The sequence below is a fragment of the Coregonus lavaretus genome (assembly GCF_964263955.1).
Source record: "Coregonus lavaretus genome assembly, chromosome: 17".
NCBI lineage: Eukaryota > Metazoa > Chordata > Actinopteri > Salmoniformes > Salmonidae > Coregonus > Coregonus lavaretus.
In genome coordinates, this window is record NC_140004.1 from 4084679 (window position 1) to 4105112 (window position 20434).

At 44.1% G+C, this 20434-nt stretch overlaps 1 protein-coding gene across 1 annotated transcript in view; it reads left to right on the forward strand.

Moving 5' to 3' along the window:
* The window catches only part of LOC311144656 (serine-rich coiled-coil domain-containing protein 1-like), a 92940-nt gene extending 77833 nt beyond the window's left edge, over positions 1-15107 (forward strand). Inside the window, exon 10 of the mRNA XM_084180707.1 lies at positions 10567-15107. Within this exon, the coding sequence (XP_084036833.1) occupies positions 10567-11133 (567 nt within the window). The 3' untranslated portion in view covers positions 11134-15107. The remainder of the gene's footprint in view (positions 1-10566) is intronic.
* Positions 15108-20434: the final 5327 nt, after the last annotated feature.

The following is a 20434-nucleotide window of genomic DNA, read 5'->3' on the forward strand; positions in this document are numbered from 1 at the left end:
AGGCCCCCAAGGTGAGGGAGACATGAGACAGGCAGGCATCTGTCCGTCGGGGCAGCAGCCCTCACTCCAACCACCGTGGCCAGAAGTGACATGACAGCTCCACTCCAGAGGCCCATGAGGGACTTTGCCACTCTCCTCTCTTCCGGTCTTTCGCTCGCTCTCCTTGAGCACATGGTGGACTCTCATCAAAAATACATAATTACCAAAACATGGTGCAAAGTCTTCCTGTGGTAGCAGTTGTAGAATTAAACTTTATTATGAGAGAGCCCAAGTTACCTTGCATACTTTACTATGAGTGATGATCCAGTACTATTGTTAGTACTACTGCTGTACTGTATTAGGGCTACTCTGTGGCGGTCGTCAATGCAGCAATAGGGATAAAAAGTATGTGTGCGTAGCAGTTTTACCCTATCCATCTACAAAGACCGAGAGATAGCTGGTTAGGTTCTGGTCTGTCTGATGAATCTTGCAAGATAAAAATGTGACATCCAGAGAGAATGTACGAAATTATGTTGGAAAATGTAGGCTAATGAAGTCTAACTTGGGCTGTTCAGAATAAAAATACTTCATTAAAACTTTTGCAAACTCATTTTTCTTAACCCTCATTTGGAAAGCTTCTGGCTTCTGGTTTAAGGGCTATATCTGAATTAGGTTCTGGAGCTGGTCGTTTTTGACCATTGCACTTTTTGACCATGTACACAGGTACAAGATCTGCGTTTAGCCTGTCTGTACACAAAGGTTCCGCAGGTGTTGTGAGCTTAGCAGTGTTTTACCAAACATACTCACAACACCTGCACTTCTGGTGTTAACTGTTCCATTTTGTGGCGCTTGATGCTTGGATCCGTTGTGGACATGAACAACCCTTCCTGCCAATATCAATGTGTAGGGTGAAGTTGCCCCTAGACACTGATCTTGGGTCAGTTTGACATATTCCTCACTAATGGTTAAGGTTAGGATTGGGAAAGGGGAAGGGGAAGCTGATCCTAGATCTGTACCAATGAGGAACTTCACCCAAGAGCCCAATGCCAGTCTGGTTGGTGTGATCATTGACTGAGGAGTTTGTCATTGTGCAGTTTCACACCTGCCAGAAAAACAAACAGCCAGTGGGTTGAGTAGTAGGTCAATGCACTGATCTGGATCCAGCCCTAAGCAAAGCACTGCCATGACACAATAGGAGAATGACAGTTTGAATGACAGTTTGCGCAACAAGTCTAAAGAGACTACTGTTCTCATAGCTCTTGTCCAGGGCGTTGGCGTGTTTATTTACTAACCTCTACATATAGTAACATGCTAAGGCCCTGGACCAGAACTACTGTTCTCACAAACCACCATCCTTTTACAACTTTTGTATCATCGGTGTCCATTCTGTTTATTTCTCAAAATGGTATAGCAAACTTGCCAACCTTTTGTCTGTCTTCTATCTAAAACATATAGGCTATGTCTCACTGTTACAGGCATAGTGCGCGTGTGTGCGTGTGTGTGTGTGTGTGTGTGTGTGTGTGCGTGTGTGTGTGTGTGTGTGTGTGTGTGTGTGTGTGTGTGTGTGAGCGTAGTACAATATATTCTGTTGGAACTCTTGTCAACACACTGTAGTGTGCATTGTACTTCCAGTCAGTCTTTTTTGACACATGAGTGGGTAGCTAGCTAGCTGCACTCCCTCTCTCCTCTCACTGGCTGTTTTTGAACAGGAGTAGAGTGCAGTCAAGCATCGCAGCCGCTTTCTGGATGTGACACGCTGGCAGCTGCAACATTATTATCAGACTCCAAAGACATCTGCCATACTATTTGATGGAAACTCCAATTATGAGCGGCTTTTCTTCTTCTCGCCTCCTTTTTTCCCTCTTATATATTTTTCCTGATTGTTTATCCAGGTCCTATGCTGTCGGGAGAACAAGATGGGCCCAGTAAAGCATCTTATCGGCTGCAGAGCTGACAGCTGCGTGATGGGTGCTGCAGTAGGTGTCGGGTAGCTTTGATGTACATGGAGCTCTGCCTCCCATCAGCTCTGCACTCCATCAGTCCTTATCATTGTGCTACCGGCCCCATGCACTCCTACTACTCCAACTTCCAGACCGCTCTCTCTCTTTCCTCTGTGCCTCCTCACATCCTCTCTCGCTTTGTTCCTATCTTGTCTCTTTCTCTTTTCTCCAGGAACTCTAATTATTGCCCCCCGTCTCTATCGCTCTTTATCTCTGTCTCTATCCCCCTCCCATTTTCATTTCTGAATTCTGATACATTGCCTTTCTCAATTCTACTCTGAGTTGGGCTGCCAGACTGAAGCCCATTTGCCTAAAGCCCATTAAGTAGGTTGGCTGGGGCTGGGGCCTGCCTGTGTCAGTTTGTTCTTCACAGTTTATGGGCCGTGCCTCATCTCTAAACACGTGATGTTACCAACTGGAGGAGCCTTCCTCTTCTAGCTTCCTCTTGGAAACATTGCTCTACTTATAGTCCTAGGGCTCAATTCAATCAAGTCCGCATTACGGTACTGTACTCACGCAGTAGCTTTCCTTCAATCCTTTAGTGTCCACCCTGAGATTGGAAAGTTGGGGGTTTGATCGCCGGCAAAGTCAATTCATAGACTCTTTAAATGGGACCCGATGCCTCTCTTTTTGGCACTCAGCATTACGGAGATGGACTAGGGTTAAGGCCCTGCGATAGACAAGCGTCCTGTCCAGGGGGTGTCCTTGTACGTCAACCTGCAAATAAAAGAAATAGACTTGGTTTTGGGTACTGTAAAACTCTACCACTACCATGTAGTCTCCTGTAGAGGTAGACACTGTAAACATTGCTGCAGACATGGTGGGCCAGTGACGGACAGTGAGGTGACATAGGGCAGCCTGCAAGCCGCCTGTGTCAGGACCAATGATCGTCCGTTTCTCCCCTGGCTGTCACACCTTATTCTACTCTGACTACACTTGTGTCTGGGAACGCTTAGTTGCGTAATCACCACAGAGAGCAAGGACACTGATTGTACCGCAGCTGGCTCGAGCCTCTGCTCCGTGAGCCTGCTCTTCTGTTGTCGTACAATACCGACAGTCCTTAATATAATGTTTCCAGTTTATTTTGCTAGTTCATTGTGTGTTGATCCGGAAAACTGCTTTTAGTTGTGGGTGGAGAAGGGGCTGGTAATGTCCATCCATTTAGCAGGATTTTTCAAGCGAGAGAGGGAGGGGACAGTCAAAAGGGGCTCCTCGTTATTGAGCTTTTCAGTCTTTTCTGCTCTTTGTCGCAGATATTTGTGACTCGTGGAGTGTCCCAATGCACTAGCCCATCTGTCTTAAGATAGCTGGTTTTAGGGAACACATGAATGACTGCTCTGCCCAGCTGGACTGTAGAATCACTGTGTTTTCCACTTCATAAATTGACTAGGCTTCTTTTAATTTAAAAGAATATGGAACATGAACAAATATTTCTGCAGAGGCGCACGTTGAATATGCTAGAACTGTCCACATTTACTTTTCCTCTGCCAACAAAATTAGTAACAAACAGAAAATCATAGTAGAATAGTTTACCTATTTCCCAAGTCGGCTTTTTGTTCATTCTATGCAAGATAAATATTCCTTTTCAAGTTACGAGTGCCATAGGTTACGCACTTTCAAGTTACGAGTGCCATAGGGGGAGAAATGGGCATTCTGACAAGTAGTCAATGCACAACGATTCTTAAAGCAATCGTGGAGAAAACATTTTTGACACCAGTTTTGATGGCATTTGTTAAGAGGGGGATCCCAGCTTTCCAGTGCTGCCATGTTTATTTCTCAACTCCTACAATTGTGCGCGTGGCATCGTTTTAAAAATGCAATTACAACCGGCGTTTCAAGCATGGTTTGGGCGCAGCTGCGCAACAGAGCTCTTAAAGGGGCAATGGTGTTTTAAAAGGGCAATGACTTACTTTGTAATAGAAACAAATAATAATTCCTAATAATAATTTTTAATAATTATGAATACATAGTAAAATATAATACAACAGATTGAAGGTTCTAAACGATAATGATACTTATATGGTATTATTACAGATATTGATATAGGCCAACTGATTTGATTAGTGTCGACAATGGAGTAATCAACTGCTGCTTACTGTGTAGCAAAGCCAATGTTTAACACCTGCTTAATTTTCCATGCTTAATAACAGGAAGCTGGTGGAAGTTAGCAGACTCGGATTCTTCAAGAAGAAATCTGTAGGTCAGTTGCTAAGCAAGTATTTTTGGAAAAATGACACTGCAATTTACAAAGAGTTGCAAACACTTGTTGAAATTTCCATCAGTTATTTAACTGTAAAAAATATGTGTTTAAATACACTGAACAAAAATATAAACGCAACATGTAAAGTGTTGGTCCCAGGTTTCATCAGCTGAAAAAAAGATCCCAGAAATGTTCCATACGCACAAAAAAATGTATTTCTCTGTTTACATACCTGTTAGTGAGCATTTCTCCTTTGCTAAGATAATCCATCCACCTAACATATCAAGAAGCTGATTTAACAGCATGATCATTACACAGGTGCACCTTGTGCTGGGGACAATAAAAGGCCACTCTAAAATGTGCAGTTTTGTCTCACAACACAATGCCACAGATGTCTCAAGTTTGAGGAATTGTACAATTTACATTTACATTTACGTCATTTAGCAGACGCTCTTATCCAGAGCGTCTTACAAATAGGTGCATTCACCTTATAGCCAGTGGGATCACCACTTTACAATTATTTTTTTTGTTTTTGGGTTGGGGTAAGGGGGGGGGGGGGGTAGAAGGATTACTTTATCCTATCCCAGGTATTCCTTAAAGAGGTGGGGTTTCAAATGTCTCCGGAAGGTGGTGAGTGACTCCGCTGTCCTGGCGTTGTGAGGGAGCTTGTTCCACCATTGGGGTGCCAGAGCAGCGAACAGTTTTGACTGGGCTGAGCGGGAACTATGCTTCCGCAGAGGTAGGGGAGCCAGCAGGCCAGAGGTGGATGAACGCAATGCCCTCGTTTGGGTGTAGGGACTGATCAGAGCCTGAAGGTACGGAGGTGCCGTTCCCCTCACAGCTCTGTAGGCAAGCACCATGGTCTTGTAGCAGATGCGAGCTTCAACTGGAAGCCAGTGGAGTGTGCGGAGGAGCGGGGTGACGTGAGAGAACTTGGGAAGGTTGAACACCAGACGGGCTGCGGCATTCTGGATGAGTTGTAGGGGTTTAATGGCACAGGCAGGGAGCCCAGCCAACAGCGAGTTGCAGTATTAGGACCTGTGCCGCTTCCTGTGTGAGGCAGGGTCGTACTCTCCGAATGTTGTAGAGCATGAACCTACAGGATCGGGTCACCGCCTTGATGTTAGCGGAGAACGACAGGGTGTTGTCCAGGGTCACGCCAAGGCTCTTCGCACTCTGGGAGGAGGACACAACGGAGTTGTCAACCGTGATGGCGAGATCATGAAACAGGCAGTCCTTCCCCGGGAGGAAGAGCAGGATCTGATGGTTCACAGTATCAAAGGCAGCAGACAGGTCTAGAAGGACAAGAGCAGAGGAGAGAGAGTTAGCTTTAGCAGTGCGGAGAGCCTCCGTGACACAGAGAAGAGCAGTCTCAAATGAATGACCAGTCTTGAAACCTGACTAGTTTGGATCAATAAGGTCATTCTGAGAGAGATAGCAAGAGAGTTGGCTAAAGACGGCACGCTCAATAGTTTTGGAGAGAAAAGAAAGAAGGGATACTGGTCTGTCGTTGTTGACATCAGAGGGATCGAGTGTTGGTTTTTTGAGAAGGGTTGCAACTCTCGCTCTCTTGAAGACGGAAGGGACATAGCCAGCGGTCAAGGATGAGTTGATCAGCGAGGTGAGGTAAGGGAGAAGGTCACCGGAGATGGTCTGGAGAAGAGCGGAGGGGATAGGGTCAAGCGGGCAGGTTGTTGAGCGGCCTGCCGTCACAAGTCGCAAGATTTTATCTGGAGAGAGAGGGGAGAAAGAAGTCAAAGCATAGGGTAGGGCAGTGTGAGCAGCACCAGCAGTGTCATTTGACTTAACAAACGAGGATTGGATGTCGTCAACCTTCTTTTCAAAATGGTTGACGAAGTCATCCACAGAGAGGGAGGGGGGGGGGGGGGGGGAGGAGGATTCAGCAGGGAGGAGAATGTGGCAAAGAGCTTCCTAGGGTTAGAGGCAGATGCTTGGAATTTAGAGTGGTAGAAAGTGGCCTTAGCAGCAGAAACAGATGAAGAAAATGTAGAGAGGAGGGAGTGAAAAGATGCCAGGTCCGCAGGGAGTCTAGTTTTCTTCCATTTCCGCTCAGCTGCCCGGAGCTCTGTTCTGTGAGCTCGCAATGAGTCATCAAGCCACGGAGCTGGAGGGGAGGACCGAGCCGGCCGGGAGGATAGGGGACATAGAGAGTCAAAGGATGCAGAAAGGGAGGAGAGGAGGGTTGAGGAGGCAGAATCAGGAGATTGGAGGGAGAAGGATTGAGCAGAGGGAAGAGATGATAGGATGGAAGAGGAGAGAGTAGCGGGAGAGAGAGAGCGAGAGCGAAGGTTGCGACGGCGCATTACCATCTGTGTAGGGGCAGAGTGAGTAGTGTTGGAGGAGAGCGAGAGAGAAAAGGATACAAAGTAGTGGTCGGAGACATGGAGGGGAGTTGCAGTGAGATTAGTAGAAGAACAGCATCTAGTAAAAGCGTATTGCCTACCTTGTGAGTAGGGGGGGACGGTGAGAGGGTGAGGTCAAAAGAGGAGAGGAGTGGAAAGAAGGAGGCAGAGAGAAATGAGTCAAATGTAGACGTAGGGAGGTTGAAATCCCCCAGAACTGTGAGGGGTGAGCCATCCTCAGGAAAGGAACTTATCAAGGCGTCAAGGTCATTGATGAACTCTCCAAGGGAACCTGGAGGGCGATAGATGACAAGGATATTAAGCTTAAATGGGCTAGTGACTGTGACAGCATGGACCAATGCAGGAATGTACCAATGTACATTCCTGCAGTCAGCAATTGACATGCTGACTGCAGGAATGTACACCAGAGCTTTTGCCAGAGCACTGAATGTTCAACGTCATTTTAGAGAATTTGGCATCGAACTGGCCTCACAACCACAGACCACGCTAGCCCAAGACCTCCACATCCGGCTTCTTCAACTGCGGGATCGTCTGAGACCAGCCACCCAGAAAGCTGATGAAACTATGGGTTTGCACAACCGAATAATTTCTGCACAAATTGTCAGAAACCGTCTCAGGGAAGCTCATCTGCGTGCTCCTCATCCTCACCAGGGTCTAGACCTGACTGCAAGTTCTGCATCGTAACAGACTTCAATGGGCAAATGCTCACCTTTTGATAGCCACTGACACGCTGGAGAAGTGTGCTCTTCACGGATGAATCCCGGTTTCAACTATACCGGGCAGATGGCAGACAGCGTGTATGGCGTTGTGTGGGTGAACGGTTTACTGATGTCAACGTTGTGAACAGAGTGGGGTTATGGTATGGGGTGTGGGGTTATGGTATGGGGAGGCATAAGCTATGGACAACGAATCACCTCGTGTTTCAGCATGATAATGCACGGCCCCATGTCGCAAGGATCTGTACACAATTCCTGGAAGCTCAAAATGTCCCAGTTCTTCCATGGCCTGCATACTCACCAGACTCACCCATTGATCATGTTTGGGATGCTCTGGATCGACGTGTACGACAGCGTGTTCCAATATCCAGCAACTTCACACAGCCATTGAAGAGGAGTGGGACAACATTCCACAGGCCACAATCAACAGCCTGATCAACTCTATGCCAAGATGTGTCACGCTGCATGATGGTGGTCACACCAGACAGATACTGACTGGTTGTCTGATCCACGCCCCTACCTTTTCTTTAAGGTATCTGTGACCAACATATGCATATCTGTATTCCCAGTCATGTGAAATCCATAGATTAGGGCCTAATGACTTTATTTCACTTGACTGATTTCCTTATGAACTGAAATTGTTGCATGTTGCGTTTGTATTTTTGTTCAGTGTATATGCCATTTTGAATAGAAATTTGCAATATAGATATTTTATTTATAGAGTATGTGATTTAACTTTATATAATTTTGTCCAATTTGACCAGTGAAATAGAGGAATATATCAGTGTGTATTTGTATTTTTTAGAGCAGGGAGATGAGCTTGGGCAGTCTGTGTCCACAGCCACAGAGCCAATACACTACATAATTTGAAGAACAAACATCATTGTGGCAATTCATATATTGCAGTAAAATTGTAAATACAGTGCCTTCAGAAAGTATTCACACCCTTTGACTTTTTCCACATTTTGTTGGATTAAATTGAGATTTTGTGTCAATGGCCTTTTTCAAACACAGATTCAATCACAAAGACCAGGAAGGTTTTCCAATGCCTCGCAAAGAAGGGCACCTATTGGTAGATGGGTAACATTTTGTAAATCAGACATTGAATATCTCTTTGAGCATGGTGAAGTTAGTAATTACACATTGATACACTATTGGCCTCATGGTTTATATCAAAGTGTATCAATACACCCAGTGACTACAAAGATACAGGCGTTCTTCCTAACTCAGCTGCCGGGGAGGAAGGAGGCCAATGGTGACTTTAAAACAGTTAGAGTTTAATGGCTGTGATATGAGAAAACTGAGGATGGATAAACAACATTGTAGTTACTCCACAATACTAACATAATTGACAGAGTGAAAAAAAGGAAGCCTATACAGAATAAAAAACATAACAAAACATGCATCCTGTTTGCAACAAGGCACTAAAGTAATACTGCAAAAGATTTGGCAAAGCAATTGGCTTTTTGTTCCTAAATACAAAGTGTTATGTTTGGGGCAAATCCAATACAACACATTACTGAGTACCACTCTCCATATTTTCAAGCACAGTGGTGGCTGCATCATGTTATGGGTATGCTTGTAATCGTTAAGGACTGGGGAGGTTTTCAGGATAAAAAATAAACGGAATGGAGCTAAGCACAGGCAAAATGCTAGAGGAAAACCCTGGTTCAGTCTGCTTTACACCAGACACCGGCTCACTCCTTCAAGTAGTGAATTTCAAGCACATATTGAACCACAAAGACGTGGGAGACAAATTCACCTTTCAGCAGGACAATAACCTAAAACACAAGGCCAAATATACACTGGAGATGCTTACCAAGACGACATTGAATGTTCCCCCAGACCCCCCTAGACAGTCCGGAACATCCTGTCCGGCTACTTTATCCCTAATTGGCTGGCTACTCCATGTACTTAGGGAAAACACTGCATTAGTATCACTGACAGTTCTGTATTGTGCTGCTGTATCTCTGACTGACTGTGTTCAGTCAAACTGAGAAAATAACAAAAGACTGTGCAGCATGCAGCTCTATCACCTATCTGATTGTGTTCCGGGGAGCTGTTTCGCCTGTGTGTGCCATTGTAGTGTGTGTGGGCATGCTGTGCTGTGGCGGGCTCGACCAGGGGAGAAAAGTGATACAATTGTGTTGCGTCTCCACTTCTGCATATAATCAGCTGGAGGGAGGTTAGCGTTTTTCCGTCATGAATCTTGTTCTGGAGGCAGCTCTGCAGAGTGGTCACTAGCTGGCACAGCCAGAAAGTCATAAAATCAGATGTTAAACCTAACCTTAACCACACTGCTAACCCTAATGCCTATCGAAGAAGAAATCGCTCAGTTCTGCCTCCAGGACAAGACTCATGACAATAAACGTCAACCTGCTCCCCTCTTTGGCTACACCTTCACTCCTCCACTCCTTCTATCAGCCCTGTCCAAACCACACACCTGGGGAAACACACAGTCACATACACACACACCTTTTTGCTCAACAGAATTTGTCTTTTCAATGTCAGTTCAAACATCTCAGGATAAAGAAACGGTCACTTTATTATAACACACTGTTCTTTTGCCTCTTATTTTTGTGTCCATTTTATGTGGAGTACTATTTCTGCCTAACTAATGATGGGAACAAACATGAAGCGTTAACGCTCCGTTCCTCCGTCCCGATAAGCCCGTTCTGTCTCCATCTGTTTCCCTCTGTGATAGAATCACACGGTGATATAACATTGTGCGAGCACGTTGGATTCAATTTCCATTTGCACCTCAAGTTATTGCATTAGCTTTGCTCCTCGTAATTAGATTGCCCTGCTCATAGATTTGTAACAAACATGGTAAGTAATTTTCCTTTACTTTTTGGCTGTCGACTCGATTAATTTCCTATGTACCCTCCCGTCGACTCAGATTGGGTTTAGTTAGTCAAACATTTTCCGTAGTGTCTGATTTGGATTTGTCAATGCTGACCGTGTTCATGCGTTTCTTTGTTGCGTGGCTGTACTGTAGCGTTGTGTAGTGAAGTAACAGCGCGGTGTTGCATAAGAGAGGAACAGGTGTCTCTCTCTCTCCTTAGTGCCATGTTGATTTGTGTGCCACCTCCCCACTGTGTGCTGGAGAGACGGAGGCTGCTTCTTGTTCTCCTTCTTTACAGCACGAGGTTCCAGTTGATCAAGAAACAATTAGACAAAGCTCCGGGAACAGCGCCTCGTCAAAATGTCACCGTTGGTGTTTGTGTTTTTTAACTTTTGTCTTTCTCTCTCTCCCTTTTTCTCTGACTCTTTCTCTCATTTCGCAGACCATCCATCCAAGCCGAGCAACAAGCCAAAACAGTGGCAGCACAAGAGACAGCAGGGCGGCCCGGTCTCTCAACGTGGACCAATATAGTCGCATGGCGGCCGAGCGCTCAACTGCCAGTGATGAGCGCCACTGCCCAGCCCTAACCCAAACCCCAGCCCCACCCCTATCCTCCAGTGGGCCCGGGGGAGACAGGGATCCTGCAGGGCCCCCCAAGAGACCAGAAGAAGCTCTGTCCTCATCATCAGAGGCAGGGGCTCTCAGGAAAAGCGAATATCCGGCCAGCCAGATCCCCCGGGTGGTCGGGGGCAGCAGCTCCAGCCTCCAGAGTCGAGGCAGCCCCTGCCGCAGCTGCCTCTCCTCAGACAGCGAGAGAGCCCCCGTGCCGAGCCCCCGCCAGCCTCCTCCTCCCTCCTCCACCACCACCTCCTCTTCCTCCTTCACAGGCCGCCTAGGCCAGCCCCCCAGAGGACCGCTGTCCCTGCACATGTACAGCCGCAAGAACGTCTTCCTGCAGCACTCGCTCCACACTGCCGAACTGCAGGCCCTGGCCCAGCACGAGGGCTGAGGCGCGGGCCGCACGCACGCACGCACACACACAAAAACACACACGCACCTTTCACTTTCCCCATATACGCTAAACATATAATTGAATGGACACATCACCGTCTGAATCATGGAAGTGAAAGTAATCTCTGGAATTTATCCAACAATCAGTGTCAAAACAACAAAGCATCTTCCCTTCACCTCAAATCCAACCCATTTCTTACATCTCATTCTCTCAACCCTAGCTCCTCCTGATCAGAGTTTGCTATAACAGATACTTTAAAAACGATCTAGATCACATCATTGGGACATTTGCTTCTCTTCTTCTTAAACACATATTGTGTGTTACACTGTCATCCAACCAAACCTCCAAACACAGGACCTCGGTAGGTACATGTCTATATGTGGTTCTTTTGGTTCTGTGCATTTAACCATGTTGACATTTTAGGCTGATAGATGTGCTCACTTGAACACACACCAGTCAGTCAGCCTGCCAGCATTAACAAGGCACTCGTCCATCTATCACGTTAGATTAGCACTGAACGTTGAGCGTTTGCTTAGAGGTGCTAATGTCCACACACACACACACACACACACACACACACACACACTCTAGCACCATAGGGAATTAACTAATGTGAGAGTTGTAGCTCCATTAGCATAGCTGATCATGACCAACCCATGCTGCTCATTCCACTGACAATGTGACCAACATACACTACATTACCAAAAGTATGTGAACACCTGCTCATCGAACATCTCATTCCAAAATCATGGGCATCAATATGGAGTTGGTCCCCCCTTTGCTGCTATAACAGCCTCCATTCTTCTGGGAAAGCAGGCCTAATCGCAGACTTGCTTCCATTCATCCACAAGAGCATTAGTGAGGTCGGGCACTGATGTTGGGCGATTAGGCCTGGCTCGCAGTCGGCGTTCCAATTCATCCCAAAGGTGTTCGATGGAGTTGAGGTCAGGGCTCTGTGCAGGCCAGTCAAGTTCTTCCACACCGATCTCGACATACCATTTCTGTATGGACCTCGCTTTGTGCACGAGGGCAATGTCATGCTGAAACAGGAAAGGGCCTTCCCCAAACTGTTGCCACAAAGTTGGAAGCACAGAATCGTCTAGAATGTCATTGTATGCTGTAGCATAAAGATTTCCCTTCACTTTAACTAAGGGGCCTAGCCCGAAACATGAAAAACAGCCCCAGACCATTATTCCTCCTCCACCAAACTTTACAGTTGGCACTATGCATTGGGGCAGGTAGCGTTCTCCTGGCATCCGCCAAACCCAGATTTGTCCATCGGACTGCCAGATGGTGAAGCATGATTCATCACTCCAGAGAATGCGTTTCCACTGCTCCAGAGTCCAATGACGGCGAGCTTTACAACACTCCAGCCGACGCTTGGCATTGCGCATGATAATTTTAGGCTTGTGTGCGACTGTTCGGCCTGGAAACCCATTTGAATGAAGCTCCAGACGAACAGTTATTGTGCTGAAGTTGCTTCCAGAGGCAGTTGTAGTGAGTGTTGCAACCGAGTACAGATTATTTTTACGCACTACGCGCTTCAGCACTTGCCGGTCCCGTTCTGTGAGCTTGTGTGGCCTACCACTTCGCGGCTGAGCCGTTGTTGCTCCTAGACGTTTCCACTTCACAATAACCACACTTACAGTTGACCGGGGCAGCTCTAGCAGGGCAGACATTTGACGAACTGACTTGTTGGAAAGGTGGCATCCTATGACGGTTGAACGTCACTGAGCTCTTCAGTAAGGCCATTCTACTGCCAATGTTTGTCTATGGAGATTGCATGGCTGTGTGCTCAATTTTATACACCTGTCAGCTACAGTGTGGCTGAAATAGCCAAATCCACTCATTTTGAAGGGGTGTCCACATACTTTTGTGTATATATAGTGTAAGTGCATCCTTCTTGTATCGCCAAATCCTGCAGTCAATGATTCCAACTCAGATTTTTTACACATACAGACAGGCCCATTTTAGGGAGTTTCATTCATTTAAGGTCCAATGCAGCTGTTTTTATTTCGATATCAAATAATTTATGGGTAACAATTAAGTACCTTACTGTGATTGTTTTTAATTAAAATGGTCAATATGAAACAAAAATAGTTTCTTAGCAAAGAGCAATTTCTCAAGCTAGGTCTGAGAATGGTCTGAGTTGGGAGGTGAAAACTGAAAACTATCTGTTATTGGCAGAGAGGTTTGTAACTCTTTTTTTATTGGTCTATTAACTAATTTACCACCTGGTGATGTCACCAGGCAGGTCAAAACTCCATCTCACCCAAAACAGGCAGAGATTTTAGGCAGTGTTTTCAAACAGCTCTTACACTGAAAGGGCATTATCATAATTTTCACAATTTCCCTGTATTATTCCAGCCTCATAGTCTGGAAATATATATAAAACACAGGAAAAACACGTTTTTGACAACACAGGGCCTTTAACCTTTTAGTAATTGCATGCTTTTTATCATTATAGACACACATATTTTGTACAGTGAAAGTGTGGGTCAAAAATAGCTTTTACAGTCTTTAGTAAGAACAGACATGTCTGTCTACACTTGACAGTTTTTATAAGTGGATATCAGAAACGGGGAGGATGCATCAGGGGCTGTATTCATAAAGTGTCTCAGAATAGGTCGTCTGATCTAGGATTTGTTTTGTCTTTAAGATCATAATGAAGACATGGACAGGAGGTTCCTCATCCTAGATCAGCACTCCTACTCGGAGACACTCCGTTGTAATGTCTTGTATGAGAATAGAACCCTATCCTTGCACTGTCACTTATTTAAGGCAATGGGTATTGTTCAAGGCACAGCATTTAAATAAGTAATAATGTTTGTAGAACACCATCATGATAACAATGTTGACGATACATGAGAATACTTGTCTTTGAACTTCGAGATGCGTTTACTCAAACGGTCATGAGCTGTAATGATAAAGTATATAGTAGTATACAGTTGTCAGTAGAGAGGCTTGTGGGAGAAAGGCTGTTTGTCTGTCGTCACTGGAAGCAGCAGAAAGTGGTACAGAATGCTCAAGTCTAGTTGGAGCGGAAGCAAGGACTCGTAGAGGTGAAGGAAACCCTGAAGAAACGCAGCTTTACCCCCTGCGGTCCAGCTCTACTCCCTCAGGTCTACTGCTCTACTTTCTTTCCCTCCTTTTCTCGCTCGCTCTCTGTTTCTTTCTCTTTCACTCTCTCCGTCCTCTGCTCTTCATCTCTCAGCCTACATACACAAGCCCTGCATTCTCACACCCAGAGAGAGCGCCCTGGAGGAGGGCGTGTATTCAGTGTGCTATCTATCCTGTCTTTAGTGGGGCTCGTTGTATCACATGACGACAACTAGGGCTAGTGGAAGCAGCCAGCTGCACTTACCCATGATTACGTCTTGCCAATCACAGCCAGCACACCAGCTTGTATCCCCCAAGCGTTTGCCCCCCGATTCTACTGTATATGTTTGATACGGACTTCCTCAGCTTCTTTATTGCAATTCTGGGTTAGATCAACATACTATTCTTAGAACAAAGATTGGGATTAGAAAGGGGAATTCGTGTTATAAGGGCATAGAAAGTTGCGGGTTTGAGTTCTGAACAAGGATTTATTCTCTTGTAGTGGACAGAACATCACAAGAGTCTCGGTAACTCCCGATTCTTAACGGACCACATAGTCCAGGACACTTCGTTCACTTTTAGCTCACCTATTGTTCGCCTTATTTATTTGATGTTTTGTGAGATTGGATCACAAAGACTTATGTCACCATTTTTATGAAGAACATGACTGTAATTATGCACTGGTGATGTGACGTTATATATTGTATATTGTACATAGATACAGCCTGTCAATATTAATTTAAGTCGATTTAAGGTTATTTAATTTATATATATATATACAGGGTTCACAATGTAGAGAAATTTGAGATTTCAAAAACTGTCAAGTGTTCTAAGATCTAACTGGAATTTCTCTCGACCACAATCGTTGTTGATTAAATGTTTTACCAACTGATTTTCACTGTATTATGTACTTCTATTAAAAAATAAGAGGTGTGCGGTGTTGTCTTTGGTGGTATTGAACCAACCTTGAGTTTGTTTCATTTGGGTATTTGGTTATTACTAATTATGTTTAGATGATTTTGTCCCGCAGGGTTGACTGCTACCGTTTTCATCAAGAAACCCTCCATTAGCTCTGGAGATGTCTACACTCTAAAAGGAAAAGGTTCCTGGAGTATCCTTTAGGGGTTCTTCTAATTGAAACTGTGGGGGAACCCCAATAACTTATTCAAAGAACCCTTTACAAGGGTTCTTCAAAGAACCCCTTTTAATGGATCCTCAAATAACCTTTTGAATAACCTTTTGGGGTAAATTTTTGAAATACCACCCCCTCCCCTATTATTATTATTAATAATAATAATAAGCATAACAATAACACAATGTTTTAGTTCTAAGTGTTTATTATAATTTTAGTGGCAAAGCAGAATAAACAAATCCAAATATGAGGTAAACTCCCAGAAGAGCCCTAAGTCCAATGGGTATATCCTCTGGCATGTGGATGTTAGTGTGTTGATGTTCTCCTTATCCATAGCCAGAATGATTTTGCAGTGCATGGTGATCGAACAGGTTTCCTGTTATATTCATCAGTGGTGTAGGGAGGGTGATGTCTGTGAATCCCAAAAATAGTAATAATACAGATAATTAACAAAACATGCACGACAGTATTCAAACCTTGGTTTTTGTGGTGAATGTGAATGAAAAAAACTGTTTTTATAATGGTTTTCATACACATATCTTGTCCATAATGTAGAGGCCTATGGGATATTCATTGAAGAGGTAAGGGAGGAGGATGGTAAATGTGATCTGCATAACATACCAATAACAATTGCTTTGTATGCCTCCTCGTCTGTATACCTGCAGTTCAGTCGTCTGCACCCAATACATCTAGCCTTCAACATATTCTTATAGCCTACATATTCTTACCTCTTTGTTGATTGATATCCATTGAATTGTGTAAATTTTTTGTTTTAGAAAGATTTGCACAAATATGAAAAGATAGATGGTATCATCATAAAACAATATCAATTTAGATCATACAAGGGACAAACCTTACCTTAAATTGAAGAGATCTTTCCATTTTTCTGTTAAGTGCCTGCACCTGCTGTCCTTTCAAATCGAAACGTTTCAGTTGGGCAGTTAGGTTCCTGCAAGAACCCCCACCAACTAAAGAGGTTCCTTGATGAACCCCACCTCCTATGGGGTTCTTGGAAGAACCTTTTGTGGGCCATTTAGTGCCAAGAACTTTAAGGTTCTTCAAAGAACTTTGACGATCTTAGAAGAACCCTTGTTGAACCCCACATTTTTATAGTGTACTGGCTATGACAGAGGAGTGGAGAAGGACGCCTTCATGAAACAACTCAACCAATCCCCTGTTGATTAACAATGTGTTCATACAGTGAACGTCGCAGAAATCCTTAAATAGAATTCCATGAATAGCCAACGTGATTCCTGTAAGAGAGGCATGCTTGTTCTACATAGCACATTTCAATCTGAACGTTGACAACGTTTCACTACTGCATGTGCCCCAGGTTTGGCTGGTAGTTTGTCAACATTTACATACAGTCGGGTCAAAAATTGTTGGCACCCTTGATAAAGATGAGTAATAAAACGATCAAATAATACTTCTACTGAGCTATGTTATGTACGTGGAATGACAATTTCATGTGTATATCTAAAGAGGGCGGCAGGTAGCTTAGTGGTTAAGAGCGTTGTGCCAGTAACCGAAAGGTCGCTGGTTCTAATCCCCGAGCCGACTAGGTGAAAAATCTGTGGATGTGCCCTTGAGCAAGGCACTTAACCCTAATTGCTCCTGTAAGTCGCTCTGGATAAGAGCGTCTGCTAAATGACCAATTAATTAAAATAATTAAATAATAAAGACCTGCATCACTATACTGAGAGCTTTGCTGTTTCTAAAAGGATGTATTTGGGTGTTTTTGGAGCCTTTGTTCATGTTTTTTCAGGGCCCCATATTACACAACAAGGATGAGGAAGGGATTTGCTGTTTGGGGTAAGTTTATAAAAAAACAAGTGAAATCACAAAATAAACGTGTCTGGACCCTTCTATAACATGCTATTTACATAAAAAAAAAGAAAAGAGATTTTGTTGTTAAAAAGAACTCCTTTAATGAGACAACTAAAAGATCTGCAACATAAAAATACTGTCCTATTTACATTGTGTAATTTATTGACAGTCCCTAACTATCCCCAGAGGTAGGCTATCCAAAGTCAAACCACCTTTGCCACGGTAGTGTACCAGCTGCCTGAAGCTAATTGGTTAAAGAATTTGGCTAACGCTTCCCACCTGCGGACACCCGCATCAAACCACACCTGAAACCAACTCACGTTTGAATTCCGTCATGGCCTCTAGCATTTCTTAATTAACCAAATCTGAAACGGGGCCAAATCATGAAATGCAGTCACCCTTTACCAAGGGAAGCAAAACAGCCCCATAACATCAAAAATCAACAACCATAAATTACAGTGGGTATGAGGTACTTTTCTGCAAATGCATCCATCTTTCGACCCCAACCCCACCACTGGTGTGCGTGACCAAAGAGCTCAATATTCGTGTCATCTGACCATACCACCAACTCCAATCCAAGTGCCAATGTCGTTTAGCAAACTCCAAGCGTTCACATTGCTCTCAATAACCATTTTTTTCTGCCACCCTTCCACAGAGCCTATTGGCATGGAAGTGGCATCTAATTGTAGATTTGGAGACTTAAGATGCGACCAAGTTCTGTAATTCTCAAGTTTTGGCCATTGGATTTTACAGTGAACAAAAATATTAATGGAACACGCTGTTTTACACGTTGATCCAGAGCATCCCAAACATGCTCAATGGGTGACATGTCTGGTGAGTATGCAGGCCACGGAAGAACTGGGACATTTTCAGCTTCCAGGAATTGTGTACAGATCCTTGCGACATTGGGCTGTGCATTATCATGCTGAAACATGAGGTGATGGCGGCGAATTAATGTCACAACAATGGGCCTCAGGATCTCGTTACGATATCTCTGTGCATTCAAATTGCCATCGATAAAATGCAATTGTGTTCATTGTCCGTAACTCATGCCTGCCCATATCATAACCCCACCGCCACCATGGGGCACTCAGTTCACAACATTGACATCAGCAAACCGCTCGCCCACACAACGTCACAGTGTCTGCCATCTGCCCGGTACTGTTGAAACCAGGAGTCATCCGTGAAGAGCACACTTCTCCAGTGTGCCAGTGGCCATCGAAGGTGAGCATTTGCCCACTGAAGTCGGTTACGACGCCGAACCACAGTCAGGTCAAGACCCTGGTGAGGACAAGGAGCACGCAGATCAGCTTCCCTGAGACGGTTTCTAACAGTTTCTGCAGAAATCCTTCGGTTGTGCAAACCCACAGTTTCATCAGCTGTCCGGGTGGCTGGTCTTGGACGATCCCGTAGTTGAAGAAGCCGGATGTGGAGGTACTGGGCTGGCGTGGTTACACTTGGTCTGTGGTTGTGAGGCTGGTTGGACGTACTGCCAAATTCTCTAAAACAACGTTGGAAGCGGCTTATGGTAGAGAAATGAGCATTAAATTCTCTGGCAACAGCTCTGGTGGACATTCCTGCAGTCAGCATACCAATTGCACACTCCCTCAAAACTTGAGACATCTGTGGCATTGTGTTGTATGACAAAACTGCACATTTTAGTGGCCTTTTATTGTCCCCAGCACAAGGTGCACCTGTGTAATGATCATGCTGTTTAATCAGCTTCTTGATATGGATTATCTTGGCAAAGGAGAAATTCTCACTAACAGGGATGTAAACAAATCTGTGCACAACATTTGAGAGAAATAAGCTTTTTGTGCATTATGGAACATCTTTTATTTCAGCTCAACATGGGACCAACACTTTACATTACGTTTATATTTTTGTTTACTGTACTTTGCCTCCCGAACCGTCTTCCTTACTGTGCGTGGGGACAAGATACATTTGCATCCAATAAAAGGCAAGTTTACCACTGTTCCAGTGGTTTTAAACGTCTTAATTGTTGCCCTAATAGTGGTAAGTGGTCTATTTCATATTTCAGCTATTTTTTTGTACCCATTGCCTGATTTATGAAGATCAACAACAATTTGTCTCTTTTTGTTTGTGAGCTCTTTGCCTTTTCCCACGGTGATGGATGACAAAGGGATTTTACATGCGTGTTACCCCACAATACAGTTCCTTAAGCTGAGATTAACTTAAAAAGGTAGAATGTTAATGCAGGTTTAATTTTGTTTGATTTTATTTTATTTCTAAGAATCTTTAGGGTTGGCCCAAAAAAATGTGGCATACAATATATCTCAGTATTTGAATTTGAAATATTCAATTCATTTTATACTTATTTTTTGCACAACTTTAATCATCAAATCAAATCAAGCTTTACTTATACAGCACATTTCAGACATGGAATGCAATTCAATGTGCATCACAGGAAAAAACTAATAAAAACGATGAAAATAAAAACTTAAATATACTACACAAATATACTACACAACAAACATAAGAGGATAAAACAAAAGAATAACAATAAAACCTGAATGACTAAAATCGCCCTAAGGAAAAGCAAAGCAAAAAAGATGTGTTTTAAGATCTCTTTTAAATATGTCCACAGGCCCCCCTCAGGTTCTCTGGCAGGCTATTCCTGAGGTGGGGGCATAATAACTCAAGGCTGCCTCTCCATGCCTCAGTCCTAGGCTTTGGGATAGTTAAAATGACCAGTGCCAGAGGACCTGAGGGACCTACTGGGTACATAACTTAAAAGCATGTCTGACATGTATAAAAACCAATAGAAGAATCTTAAAATGAATTCTAAAACTCACAGGCAGCCAGTGCAGAGACCTTAAAACCGGTGTAATGTGTGCTCTCCGTCTGGTCTTGGTCAGTACCCATGCTGCACCATTCTGTATGTTTTGCAGTTGACCAATGGCTTTCTTGGGTAGACCAGACGAGAGTATTACAGTAGTCAAGCCTGCTTGAAATAAAAGCATGGATGATTCTCTCTTTATCAGCCTGTGAGAGAAATGGCTGCACCTTGGCAATGTTCCTCAGGTGGTAAAAAGCTATTTTGGTCACATTCCTAATGTGTGACTCCAAATTGAGTTCAGAATCTAAAATAATAATTTTGGACTTGTCAGTATAGATAAGGACAACAGTTGTATCAGTGTTGAGTGTCAGTACAGTGTACAGACCCTCCCTGGTTTAAAGCCATTTGCCACCCATTGATCGATGTCACTAACATGTTTG